Source organism: Pseudonaja textilis, chromosome 5 (assembly GCF_049901715.1).
Source record: "Pseudonaja textilis isolate UNSWEBS1 chromosome 5, rPseTex1.2, whole genome shotgun sequence".
Classification (NCBI taxonomy): domain Eukaryota; kingdom Metazoa; phylum Chordata; class Lepidosauria; order Squamata; family Elapidae; genus Pseudonaja; species Pseudonaja textilis.
In genome coordinates this window covers 16,678,707-16,697,636 of record NC_141994.1, presented here as the reverse complement: position 1 = coordinate 16,697,636, position 18,930 = coordinate 16,678,707, and the positions used below count along the sequence as shown (strand labels likewise).

General features: G+C 40.4%; 1 protein-coding gene across 2 annotated transcripts in view; it reads right to left on the bottom strand.

The window, feature by feature from the left end:
• The window catches only part of LOC113437587 (1-acylglycerol-3-phosphate O-acyltransferase Pnpla3-like), a 34,901-nt gene extending 21,928 nt beyond the window's left edge, over positions 1 to 12,973 (bottom strand). The window contains exon 1 of one of the 2 annotated variants that reach the window (XM_026702667.2): positions 12,653 to 12,973. In XM_026702667.2, coding sequence (XP_026558452.1) covers positions 12,653 to 12,848 — 196 coding nt within the window. In that variant the 5' untranslated portion in view covers positions 12,849 to 12,973. The remainder of the gene's footprint in view (positions 1 to 12,652) is intronic. The other variant, XM_087934187.1, reaches the window with a different exon arrangement.
• Positions 12,974 to 18,930: the final 5,957 nt, after the last annotated feature.

Below are 18,930 nucleotides of genomic sequence, written 5' to 3'. Positions count from 1 at the left end.
TTTTAGCACATGTGTCTTTCAATCCACTTGGCTCTTGTAACTGTCTGGACAAGTCGGCCATTTTCTTGGCAATGTTTTGGGAAATGTTTTGCCCCTGCCTTCTTCCCAGGGCTGAGAGAGTAACCGGCCCAAGATCCCCCATCTGGTGTTATATCCAAGGCAGGACGAACTCATAGTCTCTGTCTCTATCTCAATGTCTTAACTGTTTCACCAAACTAGCTCTCATGTCTCATTTTAAAGTGCAGCATTGAAGCAAAGTAAAGCTCTTTCAACTCTAGTTTTGGGACTTCATGGCTGCATCTACATATTTTTCTTACCCATCGCATGGATCCTATGCACTTCTAGATTTTTCAAAAATATAGTATTTTCCTTTTGCACTTTGCTTCTACAGTCCTTGAATGTATTGATAGGTATAACCCCATATGTTATGTTTTAGAAACAATCCTTAAAATCCATTTTTAAGTGCTTTCAATTAATAAGCACAGATATTTTTTTCTTCAGAATCCTGTATTTCCAAAAGCCCACATCTGCATTCTACTATTCTTCCTCCAATGGCATATACAACGGGTATAGATAATCTACACAGTGTTAAAATGCCTGGTTTTGAGATGTAAAAATCAGACCAAGATTAAATCACTTCAGAATTCTTTCCACCTTTAATGTAACATATAAGCTGTACAATTCAATTGAAAAACAAACTGAAATCTTTTTTGGGGGGGGGAATAACCATAACATTTAGAATAGCATGGCTGCATAACTATTCGCACCCTCTTATATGTAGGAACGTGGCAATGTCCAGAAGTAACTAATCACATTCAAACTGATGCTAAATAGAACCATTAATTAAAGTGACTGAACAAGCCCAGATAAAGTTTAGCTGTGGTAGAATTTTTCTGACATTCACTTAGTTGTCTCTTAAAACAAACGCCACAAGTTTCCAAAAGAGTTTGTTGGCAGAAATATCCATTTAATTCGTTTCCAAACCGGGAGAAAGACACTGGAAACATGGTGGCTGATTGGAAAAATGGTTTAATGGTGAAGCAGGACCACCAAGCACATGATTCTGGGCTGCTTACTACATAGAGTTGAGAGTGGGGTTTTTTTATATCTTCTCTTGGGCTTTGCACTTGAGCTTCCTGTTCCTGTGCAAGAACATGTATTCTATTGGCTGTTGTAGGGGTCATAGCTGGCTCTGTAGATTTGGTTGAAGATTGGAGGGTGTGATGCAACTAAGATGAGGCAATGAAGGAACTTGTGTTCTGAAAGGGTGCTGGCCAATTCCTATTGTGGCTGACGGCTAACCCTACCTTTGTTCAGACCTTGCTGCAGGGAATTTGCTTATGAATAGACCAAAACTCTTAAATGCTGACATCTGCTGAGGGCTATTCAGAAAGGTGGGGGCTATTGACAGTGAGTCTGCTTCCTGCCTGTAAAAAGAATCATGTTTCCAGGAAAATACAATATTCTGCCTTTTTAATATTTCTCAAAATATTTTATTCTAGGAGACGGGCAGGTGCTAACTTTCTACAAGTTTACAAAGCAACAAAGGGATCTCGTGGGGAAGCATCAGTCAGGAGAAAGGCAAAAAAACTTTCCAAGGCATTACATATATCATGGAACAGAGTGAAGGCAGTTATCAACAAGTGGAAAAAATATGGCACCACAGTGACATTACCAAGAATTGGATATCTCCCCTAAATTGGTGAAATAATAAGAAAATTGGTCTGAGAGGCTGCCAAGAAGCCCACAGCAACATATGAGTTGCAGGGATGTGGCAAGTATAGATAGTCCTCAACTTGTGACCACAGCTGAGCCCAACATTTCTGCTCCTAAGCAAGGCAGCTAAATGCATTTCGACCCATTTCACTTTGTCACCGTTAAGTGAATCACTACAGAAGTTACGTTAGGAACCCGGTTACGGGAATCTGGCTTCCCCATTGACTTTGTTTATTAGAAGGTTGCAAAGAATGACCACGTGACCTCCGGAACACTGCAATTATCATAAACATGAGTCAATTCCCAAGTGTCGAAATTTTGTGTCCCAAGTGTCACGAGGCCATGGGGATGTTGCAATGGTCAGAAGTGCGTTTCACTTTTTTCAGTGCCACTGTAACTTTAACTTTGAACTGTTGTAAGTCGAGGACTACCTGTACTGGTTATGTATTACATGTGACAACAAACTTTCATATTCTTCATATGTCTAGTCTGTGGAGTAGGGTGGCAAGATGGAAGTCTTTTCTTACCAAAACAAAAATAATCCGACCCTCAGACAAGCCTGGCTTCATTTTACAAAAAAACTACAAGACTGACAAAAGTATGTGGGGAAATGTGTTGTGTTCTGAGATGAGGAGGTTGGATTTTGTCCATAATTCCAAAAAGTACCATATTTTTCGGAGAATAAGACACTCCAAAGTATAAGACGCACCGAGCTTTTGGGGAGGAAAACAAGAAAAAAAAAATCTGCCTCTGCCTCCCAGCAATTTGCCTCCTTGCAGCCAACAGCAAAAAGCCTGTTTCAGCTTCACCACAGCCTGATTAGCACAAGCAGCTGATTTGCCGGTTGGATTGGCCTTCCAACGATCAGCTGTTTCAGGCTGCAGGGATTGCTGTAGCCTATTGCCGCTTCCACACGACCCATTTTCAGCCTCCACCTCCTGTTTTCAGCCTCCACACATTCCATTTCCAGCCTCCGTGTGCCCCATTTTCAGCCTGTTCTGGGCGATAGAGATCAGAATGGGCAGAAAAAGGGGCACGCAGACGTGTAAAGGCCAAAAATGGGACGCGGAGGGCGAAAATAAGGCACACGGAGGCGGCAATAGGCAATGGCAATCCCTGCAGCCTGAAACAGCTGACTGGCCCTGCCCCCATCTATTCTCCGAACTACTCAAAATTTCCGCTACCAGTTCTCTAGAACTGGTCAGAACCTGCTGAATACCAACTCTGGTTTGCACCCTATCTTCTATCTTGTCCACATTTCTGGCAGAATTGGTACTTGGTTAGGCCGTCTTCTCCCAACTGTTAATGTCCAACAACAAATATGTGAATATGAATTGTGAAAGGGATTCCGGGATCTACAGTTCTTTTTCAGAAAGAATGCTTCATCTCCAGAAAAATCCCAGCAGGGCCAATGACCGAAGTCATCTTTGTCACTGGAGGCCAGTAGAACTGCTTTTGTAGACCATTCTGAAGCCTCAAAAATGACTGAACTCTTAACATACTGGGTCTTTATTTATTTTATGTCTGCAATGCTTAAAACAGCTTCTGCACTTGGCAAATATTACATTGAATCACAAACTTGATCAGCTGGGCAATTTCCAGCAGAGGAGAAAAGCATATTGACAGATCAAGGCTGACCGTTTAAGAGTAGATAATTTTGTGGGGGGACACTGCCCCAATTACCTACTAACCTCAATGCCCCAATTACCTACTAACTTTCTCTATGAGGCATACAGGTGGGTAAAAGATCCTTTGTACTTTTGTAGCATCCTCTTGGATTTTTATACATTTAAATTGAATTTAGTTTGCAAAAAGTAATACTAATATATCCAAGTGGAAGCTTGAATGAACCCCAATGAAAGCTTCAAATGTCTACATGAAAGGTACAGTTAACTTATAAACCAAATCAAAGCCTTTAGATGTATTGGAAATAAGAAAATATGCTTTATTTTTAAAAGACCAGACAGACCATTTATAAAATATGAAATTACATTCTATATGTCACACCTAGAATCTATTAAGACAGGGGTGTCAAACTGGTGGCCCACAGGCCAGATGCGTCACACACAGGGGACTCCCACCCCAGCTCCGCGAAGGGGAAAATGCCACATGATGACAACGTGACGATGCATGTTTGACACCCATGTATTAAGAATACAAGGAAGCAGATGAAAGGCTCTCTATTATATGTATTTTCTTGTGATATAACTTTCAGGTAATGTAATGTTTGGAACATGTTTCCAGCTTCTAGCCTTAAGTCTTGTGTAAATTCATTTTTATTTTCTACCTTAGGTTTATGATAGTGTAAAGAAGAAACATAACTAAAGCAGCTGACAAAAGTATAGATAGGGATTATTATGTATTACTAATTCCTCGTGAACTAAAGTGGCTCTTCTTTAACAAAAATATTTCATGAGAAAAACAAACATTTACTCAAAGAGGAAAAGCTACCCACAAAAGTAGTTTATGTAACTTGTGATATTTCCTTCTTGGTAATCTCAGCCAATCCATTTTTTTCTCTCTTATTTGGTCTACTGTATTAATACAACCATCTAAATATGTTGCAATCAAGGCTTCTGATTCACAATACCACTATCACAGCTTTCCCCATTTGGTTAACATTCCAAAATACAAACATTTACAGAATAAATACTTCCATGCCTACTTGGAAGAGGCTACTATACAAAAGGAGAGGCCATCCAAATTTCATTACTATTTCTTAGCAAGAAGATAATTACATCATGGGAGAATAACCTTAAACATGTTGGAGAGAGAGGGGAGGGAGGGAGGGAGAGAGGGAGAGGGAGGGAGGGAGAGAGAGAGAGAGAGAGAGAGAGACTAAGAGGAAAGCCATCTTCAGTTTGCATGCACAGTTTTGGATACACCTGGAAGTGAAGAGAAGCTTCCAGAATGAAAAGAATCAGATGCAATGCAAAATGTCAGTTCCATTCGCTTTAATGTGTTAAACACCTCTTGAGGAATCAATAAAAACTTCAAGTATTTGGCTCCAAATACTCATCAAGACTCCTTGAATGACACATTCAGATTATCTCTGGCCATTTTTTTTTCTTTTAAATTATTGGATGAGGATCCAGAACTAGACTATCCAGGTGTAAGTCTCAAGTTTATCTTGTGATGAATTTCTCTGAGCAACGCTCAATTTATACTAGTCTGAGATTTAAAAGAATGGGAGAAAATAATAACTTTCACTCATATAATTATATGTACACATGTATGAAAGCATTATAGCTACATGAAGTTATGCATTTACAGCTTCAGGTCCCTACTATGGACCCCAAAGTTAGGTCATTTTGAGAAGTACCTCTGTAGTTGAAGCTTGTTTGCAGTATTTTTAATTACATTGGGAAAATACTCAATTTGATTACAATTTTTTCAGATATTTTAGACAGGTGGAGTGTCTTTTTCTCCCTATTTAACTTCAACATACATGTTAAATGAAATAAAGCTACTAATTCTTCTCTATTAGTAATTTTCCCTCCATAAATAAGGAGTTTTTATATTTCTAGAATACAGGTAGTCCTCAACTTACAACAATTCGTTTAGTGACCTTTCAAACTTACAACAGCACTGAAAAAAGTGACTTATGACCGTTTTTCATATTTAGAAACTTTGTAGTAGCCCCATGGTCACGTGATCAAAATTCAGATGCTTGGCAACTGACTCATACTTATGACCATTGCTTTGTCCCAGGATCGTGTCATCCCCTTTTGCAATCTTCTGACAAGCGAAGTCAATGGGGGAAACCAGATTACTTAACAACCGGGTTACTAACTTATCAGCTACAGTGATTCACTTAACAATGGTAGCAAAAAAGGTTGTAAAATTGTATAAGATGTTTTACAGGTGGCATTTCCCCCCGACAAGGATAGCAAGAATGTTTAAGAACAAATCGGAAAAATGTTGGAAGTGTCATCAGATACCTGTTCATATTACCATATGTGGTGGACTTGTGAGGATGCTAGAAAATACTGGACTAAAATCCGCATGTGGTTGGAAAAAATGACAAAGAGACATATAGATTTGAAACCGGAGCTTTTCTTATTGGGAATCTTACCAGATGTTTATAGTAAAGATTTGAAATACTTGATTGTAAATGTATTAACTGCGGCTAGGATTGTATTTGCAAAAAATTGGAAAAATGAGAAAATTCCATTGCTGGAAGAAATTATTAAGAAAATATTGGAATGTGCTGAGATGAGTAGATTGACATTTGAAATTAGAGAGCAAGAAGATAAACAATTTTATAAAATTTGGGACCTTTTCTATCAATGGTTGGATGATAAAATACAATAATAGAATATTTAGAATGTTAGATAATAAGGAGTATTATTGACTTTTCTTCTCCCTTTTCGTTTGTTACTTGACATTACATTTATAAAATGTTTTTTTTCTTTTTTCTTAGGATAGAATTGGTATGATTATATGATTTGTTATAGAATAAATTACTTGAATTATAGTTATCTCATAAGGCATGATTGAATAAAAGTATAGTCAAATCTTTTTTTTTTTAATAATGATATGAGGATATACAAGTTTGGATTGATAATAAGAGTTATTATGTAACATAACCGTAATTGAGACTACGAAATGAATGCGAAATGAATGCGGCAGCATGGAATAGGGCTTCCAAAACTGACATCCATTTTGATTTCTTGGCAGAAGTGTTCAATCCTGTCTTCTTCCAGGATTTGTCAGGCCTGCAGCCCTGGCATTTTTCAGGGTTTCCTGATCAACATTTTGGAATCAGTCTAACACACATTTCATGAAGCCACAGTGTGAGCTGAATCCACCTGTGATCTAGCCCAGGGGTGTCAAACTCACGGCCCGTGGGCCAAATCTCGCCTGCAATAGGTCCAGAGTTGTTCTGCGAGGCCGTCCCAGAGACGGCAAGGGACCGCCCCATGACACCCTGGCCCCACCCATCCAGGGGCCATAACAATCAGGCCACATCCACCCCAGCCCCCCAAGGGCAAACAAAATCCTGGTACGGCCTGCGATGGGATCGGGTTTGACACTCCTGATCCTAATGCTAAACTGGAATCTTCTGGGAAACATCTGATCTGGTCATCCATATCACTGCTACTTGATTAAATATCTCTTCTTGAAAACGACTACCTTTTATTCACACTCACTAGAAAACCTCACTCACTTGGTCTTTAAGCAGTTGGTGAAAAATAAAGGCCCAGCAGTGCTATTGGAGACCCCTATTCTCTAATTCGAGATACAAAAAGGATTTTTATTTTATTTATTTATTTTATTTGATTCTTCAATGAATACGCAGAATTCAAAACTGAATCTGATTTAACTTGATTTTTCTTCCTGAACTTAGGGGTGGTCCTACTCATAGGCAAAATTGCCAGGCATACAGGTATCCTCACTTCAGCAACCATTCAAAGTTACTACGGCCCTTCCCAGGGGTATTTAAGACCCAGATCCAAGAGTTCATTGGCTACACCCCCCCCCCCAGGTCACATGACTGCATTTTAGGCACTGGGCAACCAACTCACATTTATGGCCATTTACAATGTCCTACAGCCACACGACATTTTACGTTTTTAGATAGACTGGCGTTTATGGTTTTGGCGAAACAGGCCCAGAGCAAATTGGTTTGCTTAACGACCACTGCAAAAAAAGATACTAAAAATCAGGATGGTCATTAGGCTGACTCACTTTACAATGATCATGACCTTACGATCGTAACAGGTTATCAAGTTATGGCTGTAAATCGAGGATTACCTATACATACCGTACTTCCCTCTTTCTTAAGGAAATTAAGATGCTTCTAGGCATAAGTCAGAAAACTAGAATGCCAAGCATGCTTTCATGGTATTAATAACTCAGGTAGCAGTTGACATACCTGTATATCAATACACAGTAAGAAGAGCCTCCAGGGTTGCAGTTGATCCAGAAGAAAACCTGGACTTTCAGCACTATTACAAGAACCTTATTAACATCAAGACGTTTTACAAGGATACGCAGGTAGGGATTGCCCAATCCCTATGATGTTTGGCTTTTCCGTGATATGGGACTCTATTCTATCTATCTTTCCCTTCCTTTTAATTGAAAGCCGCCTAATCTTTGAGGTCAGGCAGCCTGAAAATTAAAAGAAAAGAAACATTCAGTCTACAGTAACAATGTTGAAAACCTGGAAGGGTCTAGTTAAAAAGAAAAGCTCTCAAAATGGCTGCCATCTGCAGGATTATATAAATCTGTGTCATCTGCTTGCAGGAAGGCAATTGCTTCAACTATGTCAACAAATATTACTACATAAACCTAATATTAAGGTATTGTATTTCATTCTGCCGCCAAAGCCCAACAATATAATGGAGGTGAACAATATACGCCTATTATACTGTTTAACATGGCTCTGCCCTGGAACAAGATCTAGTGATCCACTCCAGTTTTCTCTACCCAAAAGCGTTAAGGATCGACTCAAAGATGTAGGAGTTATGGTATTGAGCAGTATGTGCCTCTGGCTTGGGAGGTACCTATAAATCTGCAGGGGAAGAGCAAAGAGACTATCATACTAGCAGAAGCATCCATAATGTGGATGGGGTAAATCCTAATGGTCCTTCAGCCATTGACACTGCTCCTAGTGAAAAAAGAGCTCTCCAATGTTCAAAATTGGGAACATGGAACATCAATGGCTTAAATCTAGGAAAGTTGAACATTGTTAAAAACAAAATGAATAGGCTCAACATTGATATATCAATCAACGTTGATGTACCAGACATCAGTTAAGCTCATTGGACTGGCTGTAGCTTCTTCAACTCTGATGGTCATATTCTATACTACTCTGGCAACGATACCATCAGAAGAGGAGTAGGTTTCCTACTGTATAAAAAAGTGGGCAAAACCATGGAAAGTTTTCAAACAGTCAGTGACAGGATAATTGCAACACTTATCAACAGAAAACCTCACAACATAACAATTGTGCAAGTTCACGTTCTCACTGCAGACTCAACAGTAGAGAACATCAACAAATTCTATACTGAAATTCAGGAAACTCTTGAAACAAACACCGAAGAAAGACATTATATTATTGGAGACTTCAATGCAAATGTGGGAGAAATGGAATAAAAGGGATCACAGGCAAGTTTGATCTTAGTGAAGGAAATGAAGCAGGAGAACATCTGATTCAGCTAAGCACAATGAAGATGTGGTTTGAATAACACAATTATACACTTGGATAGAGAACCCAAATCAATTATGTATTACGTCAAAAGAAGTGGAACATTCCATCTTCACCGTGAAAACACTCCCTGGTACAGATTGTGGGTCAGACCATGAACTGTTAGCCTGCCAAAGAAAAGTTGCCAAAAACATTGCAATGTCGAACAACCACCCATGATTCAAAAATGTGAAGCCAGGGAGATTCCCCTGGCATTTGCAGTTGAAGTTAAGAACAGATTTGAACTGCTCAATATCATAGAAAGACAACCAAATGAGTTATAGGGGGAAATAAAAACAACTGCCATTGAAAAAGCGTAAGAACATATAGGAAGCCAAAGAAATTGGCAAGTTGGATGTCAGAAGCTACAATAAAAACATCAGATGAGAGAAGGAAAGCAAAAGCCGCTGGTGACAGGGAAGAAATGTGGAACACTAAATGCAAAGTTCCAGAGAAAAGCAAGAAAAGATAAAAGAAAAATACGGGGCTAAACAATGTAAGAAGCTAGAGGAAGCAGCCAGGAGAGGTCATACATGAGAGTGTTTCACTTATGTGAAGAAGACCAGAAACTCCTTTATGTCAAGAAAGGCTACATGGTCAGAGGATGGGATGGGAAGGAATTGCATGACCAACAAGCAATCAGAGAAAGATGGTGGAAATATGCAGAACTTTACACCAATGAAAAACAAGGCCAAGACATAAGAGGAAGACCTGACCTACCAGAAATGGAACCCGATATCCTGGAGGAGGAGGTAGTATGGACACTCAACCAGTTGCCTAACCACAAAGTCACAGGAGTTGATGAAATTCCTGCAGAGTTGCTAAGATCACTGTCAACAAAAGCACTGAGAGTACTTTGCCAAAGTGTATGAAAGAGTGGTCAGAAGATGGGGGAGGAAAATCAATATTTATCCCCAAACAAAAGAAAGGTGATAAGAAAGACTGTTCCAACCACTGAACCATAGCCTTGATATCACCCATGAGTAAAATTCCCTTGAAGATAATCCAGCAACATTTTAATCCAACTGTGAATATACAAGCAGGATTTTGGAAAGGAAGGGCAACACACGGGATCATATTGCCAATCTAAGTTGGATGGTGGGAAAAGTAAAGAATACCCAAAGACCTCTACATGGGCTTCATTGACTACACAAGAGCCTTCAATAGTCTTGACCACGACAGGCTCTGGAATTGCCTCAAAGATTTGGGAATATCATCACACCACATCTAGCTCATTCGATCATCGTATTCTGATCAGGGACTCTGGAGACCCAAATTGGTTCAGAATTAGGGGGGAAAGCACATGACATGTTTACTTCCTATCACCTATACTGCTCAACATGCATACAGAAATAGCTGTGAGAAATGCACATTTGGAGGGATCCTGAGAGTTAAAGATAAAAGTGAAAAATTTGGACAACACTTAACATCAACAAAACAAAGATAATGACAACTGCAGGGAATACAGAGGCCAGAGAGCAGATTGACGAGACCATCAAAACAGTAAAGGAATTCATCTTCCTGGGCACAAAAATCAAAGTGGTGGCTGCAGGCAGTTCAGAAGGCGTATAGCACTTGCAAGAACTGTAATGTCTAACATGAATAACACCTGGAAGATTAAAGACATCAACCACACAACCAAGGGCAGATTTATAGTTAACACAATAATTTTTCCAACTGATACATGGCTGCGAAACTAGGACTCTGAAAAAGGCAGATAGGAGATGTCTTGGAACTATGGGGCTGGAGGCTACTATTACCCATCCCAGATTGCCCCCACCCCAAAAAAAAAACCAACCCAAAGAAACTTTAGGCCAATCCTCACCAAAAATATCACCTGAAGCCAAGATCGTCAAACAGAGGCTGTCATACTTTGGTCATGTCATGAGAGCTGATTCACTGGAAAATTAAATCATGTTGGGAGCGACAAAGGAGAAGAGGCCGCTCTAGTACCCTCTGGCTAAACACTACAAAAGATGACACTGGGACAACCCTGGCAGACCTGAAGGACGTGGTGGGAGACAGAGGGGCATGGAAAGTACCGATCCATAGAGTGGCTGAGGGTTGGACATGACTAAAAGGCTGACAACTTCATTCTGGTTGCTTCAAGCTTGGGACCCTTTCAAAAAGTTCAAAATAGCCATTTTATGAACTTAGATGGACATTCTGAGCTTAACATGATTTAAGGCATGGGTGTCTAAACTTTTGGCTTGCCTAGGCCACACTGAGTGAAGAGGCATTGTCTTGGACCACATATAAAATATATATTGTAGTTATACCGCATATATGTATAATATAATATATAATAATGTTTATATAATAATGTTAAAACTTTATGATATTGGGGCATGGATTGGAAGATTTAAGCTAGCATTCCTCATTTTTAATTTCTACAGCAGCTTCTCTCCTTTCCAGGAGCTCCAACATTTCAAACCCTCGATTCCACTTTTTAAAGTCCCATTTCTATCTTGCACATTATAATAGGACTACAAATTTGAAATCAAATGCAGCAAAATTTGAAATACAATGTATTATCACCCAAAATTCTGACAAAACCAGGATCCAGAAAATTGTCTGCTGAATTCAAAGTCCTTTAAAATGAAATTTACTCAATCAAGGGTAAATTATGTGAAACTTTCTTAACAATGAGTACAAATCTATTGTAATACACGAAGATATGACCTATGCCTCCATAAAGATCTTTTGAAGTCTGTCAGCTTTTCTCCAGATGGGGAGAGAATGTTATTTGTAGTTCAATACAATGGGCGAAAATATAAGTGAAAGGGTGCAAAAAAAAATCGCAAAAATGTTTAGACTTTTCCTCAGTGAGCCACGCTGTCTGGATTAATAAATACGTCTGCATCACTGCTTTTTCAACTGGGACAAATTTGACAAGGTTCATTAAGTTCTAAAAGTTAACAAGAGTTTTTTCTGACTGGATTCCCTCCAAGCTCTTTGGGGACTGTGCAGAAATGAATACAAAAAGGCTGAGCCATAAAACACGATTTACCTAATTACAATGGCATTCTGACACCCGGGCTGGATTCACAACGCAATTAAAACACAACATGTGAACACAGACAAGTGTTGAGGGGGGTCTGGTGGAAAATATTGTTTTATTATTATTATTATTATTATTATTATTATTATTATTATTATTATTATTATTATTATCTACATATTGCATTATTTCTGTCCCTCAACACCGCTTCATCTCCCAAGTCGAAGGGCCTTTCACCAAAGCAACCCATCTGAGATAAATACAGTCGGGCTTAATTAATCAGATCAAGCCACTAATATAATTAACCCACTAACCCACCCAAGATTAATTACATCCCTAGAAGAGAGTGCAATCGTGCTCTCCTCTCAGGTCAGCCTACCACTCTGTTGCTGCAGGATCAAAGGGAGCCCCCCCCTCTCAGTGCTTTAAGATTTCTCCAGGCACGAAGCGGCAAACCACAAATCAGGACTACCTGGCATCAGCAGCCCTTTCCAAAATAATAATAATAATAACAACAACCAAAACAACAACAATAGTAATAAATCATCTCTGCTTTCTCCATTCCCACGAATGGAATCTGGACTTTGTTCACTTAGCCAAAGCTTTTCCCCATGCACTCACAAATTAACCAACTTTACCCAAGCCGAGGGCATGCCAGCCTGCGCGAGAGCCTCGCGACCCGGATTCCCCCAGTCGGGACGCGTTCCCACGACTCTTCCCGACTAGGCGCAGGTCAGACCCACCCAGAGAGCCGCCTCCGATGAGGACGGCACCGGCCAGCGCCCCCGCCGAGGCCCCATATATGCACCGGGCGTCGCGGAGGATGTGAGGGACGCGCTCCTGCAGGCAGGTGGCAACGCCAATGTGATAGACGCCCAGGAAGCCGCATCCCGCGAACGACACGCTCCAGCCGTCCTCGCCCTCCAGCAGTTCCACCATCGCGGCTAATGAAAAGACAGCAGCGGCAGCGGCGGCGGCGGCGGCGGCGATAAGCGCCCAAACTGCACCCGGCCCAGCCGCCACACTGGCCGCTAATGAAGCAAGCCGGACACACGCCTCCGCTTCGCCCCGCCCCTGGATGTGGCGCCGGACCCGCCGACCAATCGGCAGGGCGATGCAAAATAGACGACGCGGGGGGTGGGGGGGGGGATTGTTGAAAAGGTGCCGGGTGGCCCTCGCAGTTCCCTCTCTGTTTTCTTCTTTTTATCTTTGCCTAGACTACTAGAACCATGGAAGGAGAAGCGCGAAGGCCTCAGGCTGGAAACCGAGAGACACCCTCCCCCGCCCCCTCCCCGAGTTCGAGTCCTGCCTTGGACATGAAGACTTTATGTAGACTTAGACTAACTTTACTGTCACGCTTTGAATGTACGCTAATCGGCGTACATTCAAATGAAATGTCCTTGCGCACAGCACTCAAAGGGTCTCCACCTCCAATATGCACTACTACATAAGCATGGCTGTCTGACCCCAAAAGGTGCTTTTTCAGGAGGCAACTGGACTTTCTTGTTTTCTTCTTTTGAGGACGCAGAGAAACATCCCAAGTGCTTCAATGACTCTACTTTAAAAGGATGCAAATGACCCAGCTGTCTGCGAGGAATATACATCCTTCCATTCCCAGCCCCCCAATCCAGTCAGAGCTGAAGAAGCTTTTTGGATGAGAAGCGAAACGTCTTGAAAAGAAAAAAACCAGAAAGTCCAGTTGCCTCCTCAAAAAAGCACCTTTGGGACAACCATGATCTGGATGACTGAGACTGACTGATGACTGAAAAAATAATAAAATAAAATAGAATAGAATAGAATAAAATAGAATAAAAAGCAAGCTATTTGTGGAGCCCTGAGCCAGTCCCTCTCACTTAGCCTAAGGAAGGTAGCAATGGCAAGCATTTCTGAAAAACCTTGCTTAAAAAAAAAAAAAGACCATATAGGAGCTGACCCAGGCAGTCGCCAGGAGTCAAAGTGGCTCAAAAGCCCCCACTTATATCATAAAGTGCAATAAATCATAATAGTAATAAGCAATATTGGAAATATTATAAATTGATAATAAGAAAGGGGAACAAGTAATACAGCCGTGTTTAGGGTTACTCTTATTCATTCTGCATCTATGCTGTTTGCTCTGACTATATCAGCAGGAAGCCTGTGAAGATGGAAGCTAAGCTAATTGGGGTCAGAATTTCTTAGTAATTGGAGGGGAGACCACTAGGAAATCCCAAAGTTAGAGGCAAAGCTGGGAAGTTGAAAAAATATCCTGCCAAAACAAAAACAAAAGGCAGGGCTAAGCTTTGATGAAATGGGCCAGAAGGAATGAGACTGAGAAAGAGCTACTACCAAGATGTAGGTCAGATAAAATCTGAGTCCACGGCAAACCCTGCAAGATTGAATCACAATAGTTCTATAATAAAAGTATTCCTAAACTGCATGGCTTTGGTTTCTTTCTCTGGTTCACGCAAAGGGCTGACACCAATCTAAAAAGCCTGAAAGCACCTCTCCCCTGCCTCCCTTATCTTTGTAAGAATTGGGGAGCATCTTTTCTGAGATACTCTCTCAGGTTAATATTCTGATGATATTTGATCCTGTGCAGATGGGCAAGCAATCTCCCATAAGTTCAATGGCATTTCCAAATGAGAGCAGTTCAGTCCCTCACCTGCAGTTTGCCCCGGCAGTGTAATGCAATTTTCCTGCCAATTAATGTTGAGACACTTCCCTCATCCCCAGCCCAAAATTCATACCAGTCTGGTGCCCAAAACAACCAATCAAGTTGTCTGCATTACAACCAAAGCAATTAAGGCAGAATTAAAAATAAGCATCACTTCTCAAATGAGATACATAACTCTTAAGCAACATAACCAAGTGTTTCAGAAAAAACCCTATTTAGTAATAGTTCTGTTGTGTAGTGATGTTTGGCTATTAATTACTAGCATATTCTACTACAATGAATGTGGCTACATATGCAGTTAGTTGGGATCCACATCAGAGTAAAGATGTTGAACATGAGGCTGATCAGAGAAATCTGGATTGGATTGTATAAATTTATCTCTGGATTAAAAGACAAAATGCCACTGCTCCATCTTTTGCAGCAGTTTCCTAGAGGATAAGACATCTTCTGTCAGCTTTTGAGGGCAAAACATTTCAGTATTCAGACATGCTAAGCTGAGCTAAGTATCCTGCTGGTTTCAGTATATTTGTTAAATTTCCTAGCAAAAGAATAGAGATTCGATATGGCAATCCAGATCTACAATCCTTGATCTAAGCTCTGTTCCAACTTGCTTAAACTGCCATAGCCCAACCCATGGGCTTCATCGTGACTTTTTGGAGTGAAGTTATATCCCCTTCTCTCAGGATAGAGATGGGGTCAATAAGAGTCTTGACCAGTTAACCTGAAGCCCACCTACAAAGACCAAGTGCTTGGCTAGCAAGGCACTAAGAACACCATCTAAATTCTAAACAATTCATTTTAGGGCAGTCATCCTATTTCCTGACCTGCATGTTGCATTGAGAATCAATCACTCATGAAGACACACCTTTCAGATCCATGAGCTGTCTTGACAAGTTAGACAAGCCAGAAAGGGCTGAGCCATCTTCACTGGATCCAAAGAATCAGATTTCATCTTCAGGCATTTACATATTGAAGACATCTTCCCAATGGCCCACTTCTGAATTCTTCCTCTTCTTGAATTGTGGGCAAGCTGAAGTGAGAATTAAGCCAACAGATTGACAAAGGCCAAGATATATATATAAGTTTTCAAACAGTATAATTCAGATTGAGAGTGGTCAGATCTGCCCTCAAACTGCTTCAACCCTGATTTGCTTCGCTGTGATGGCAGCCTGCCATAAAATGTGGGGAGGGGGAATGGGAAGATAGGGAGAAGGGATGGCAGAAAACAGAGGTGCCATCCAAAGACAACGGTTGAAAGATTCAAGGACACAAGCCTGGGAATGGAATGAGAAACGCCCATCCAAAGAGGTGCCAAAATGAGGAACTGTTACCAAAACACTAATTTGAACCTTATGGCACACTACCAAGATGACCAAGGGAGGAAAGTCTAGGAGGAAAGACAATTACAGGGGTTACATGGGAAATCCTCAGATCTGGCTTTGCCAATGGAGTCGAGGGTCTTTCTTTCCTGATTGTTCAAGTTGGGACAGGTATGACAAAGAGTGACTCCTCCTCTTAAAGAGAAATCTGGAGATGCCGCCTTTTACCTTCCCTCAGAGGAAATAGGACAGCATTTACAAAGTAAGATTTAAGCTGCTTTCTTGGCAGCTTTACAAGGCCGCTCAGGTCATATTTCTTACAGGACATACCTATCTTGTGGATTAAGGTCCGTTAAGCCCGTTAGGGTTTTTTTATTGTAGTTTCAGTGCACCTCATGTTAAAGAAGCTTCTTTTATGACCATTTTTAAGCTGCTTTGGTCAGGTAATGTGACCAAAGTTTGGCTGTTTATAAAATTTGACAGGAGACAAAGTCTAAATGAACCTTTTTGTCCTCTGATAGCAAAGTAGTGTACATAATTTCATTGTTATCTTGTTTGTTGAACTTTTAAAGAGGGAGTAAACTATCCAGTGATTCCCCTCCCCAATTTTTTTAAAGAGTTAAAACATGAACTCACATAAAAACAACTAAGAACAGAACAAAATTAAACAGGACAAAAAACAAAAATACAGTAAGTGCATTTAGAAAAAAGGCAATACACATGTCTTGTCCATTGTCCCCCACCCTCCATTGAATGTTGATAAATATATTACAACATTTGTGGTTTCCCCCCTTGTCAAACAGGTCTACAATATACAAGCTTTTATAACTCTGTTCGTAAAAAGAAAAATAATGTAGAAAGTCTGCAACAACTTATCAAACAGATCAGGATATTTTATCCCATAGTAGAGACAAAGGGAATTTCCTGTCTCTTTAAGGAAAAGAAAAAAACAGAGAAATATTCAAAAATAAAATGCAGTAAAATAGCAACATTCTTGTAAAACTAGTGAAATACAAATTCCTTACTATAATAGTCCAGCGTCAATCAAAACACTTTCAGTACAAAGAAGAAACCTTCACATTGTCAACTTCCATGTAGGTAAAGCAAAAGTTTTTTCATGGCTCCGGAAAAAAAACTGGTAAGAAAAAATTAAAAACAAACGAACCTCGCATTAAGGAGCCTCTGTGGTGCAGTGGTTAGAGTGCAGTACTGCAAGCTACTTCTGCAGCCAACTGCTTACAATTTGGCAGATCGAATCTCACCAGGCTCAAGGTTGACTCAGCCTTCCAACCTTCCAAGGTGGGTAAAATGAGGACCCAAATTGTTGGGGGCAATATGCTGACTCTGTAAACCGCTTAGAGCAGGGGTCGCCAACCTTTTGGACCTCAGGGACCACCAAACTCATAATTTTAGATCCCAGGGACCACTAACTGGTTCTGTGGGCGTGGCTTAATTTGTGGGTGTGGCTTGGCGGTCATGTGACTGCTTGGGCATGGCTTGTATGTAAATATTATAAATATTTATATAAATATTGATTTTTTTATAACAAGAGAGCAACTTTTACACAAAATCAGGCAAAGCAGGCAGATTAAGGTGCTCACAGAATCATTCAGTGATCTATCTATCTGCCATTGGCTAGCTCAGTCTCTCAAATTTGCTTGCCTTGAATCTGCACTGAATTTGCTTGCAAGCAAACCTTCAGTCCTAAGGGAGGTTCGGCTGTGCTGAGCCAAAGATCTAAAGACTAGCTAGGAAGCAAGAAATCCATCCATTCCCTGCTTCCTAGCTAATCTAAATCTCCCAGCACAGCAGAACAGATGATGGTCGGAAAAAGGAAAAATAGCAATTTAGCAGGCAAGTTTAACGGGTAAGGAGTGAGTGGGCGGGAAGGGTTCCCACGGGCCATGTGGGCGGTGCAGCCTTGTGTTTCTGCATAGCCTGGATGAATTGCTTTGTGGGGGTGCTCTGGGGGGTGAGATTTCTCTGCGGCCCACCAAAATTTTCTCACAGCCCACCAGTGGGCTGCAGCCTACCAGTTGGTGACTGCTGTAAAGCACTATAAAGCGGTATATAAGTCTAAGTGCTATTATAATCCAGCAAAGGGTAAAGGATAGTTCAGCATTCACCAGATTTAACGTTTAAAATATAAAAAGCAAAAACAAATTCAAAAAGCCATGTTAAGACAAAGACACCCCGAAAAATCCACAGCTGATAGGAAAATACGATACTAAATGTGTCTATCTGGCTGACAGTCTTAACTGGGCTTATTTTGGGGGTAGGGCTTATATTATGAACATCCTGATGAATCATGCTAGGGCTTATTTTCTGATTGGGTCTTATTTTCGGGAAAACATGATAGTGTGCGTGTGTGTGTATAAAATTTGTCATTAGGTACAAGTAAAACAGGTAGAACATTTAAAACTGAATTTTACTGATGTGTTTCAAAAAAACTTGTTTTATAGTTATCTGACTGTTGCCTATAATTTTAGAATTTTATCTATGAATTGTCTAGCAACAGAAGGAGTCCGGAGAAGCAAAATCAGTCTATTTAATTTTGATCCTTGACCAAATACATCCCAATGCAAAGTTGTTCATGTATAAACTACTCCTATAATGTAATCTCATTGTAACATACTTAAATTAAGCCAGAAAACACCTGTGAAAATGACATGTACTAATGAGTTGCTACATGTATAAGTAGGATGTCTCTATCATTAAATACCACAGAGATTAAGAAACATAAATTAAAAAAACCACAAGTAAAGCTGTAGAATCTATAAACAATCATATCTGATAACATACACCCAGGTATGTTTTTATAAATGATATAAAATCACTGATTGGAGGTCCTCCAAAAATGGTGCCCTCTGTGGCTGGGAGGCTTTTTGTCCTGTTGACAAACAGCTGATGTCACTTCCAAAGCTCTTTGGTGGTTACTCGCTCTCTAGATCCGAATGAGAGCAACTTGGAACAACCCTAAATAACTTTCAGCTGGTAATTACCTGCAAAGAAATCTTTTTTTTTTTTTTTGCCTAGACTACTAGAACTA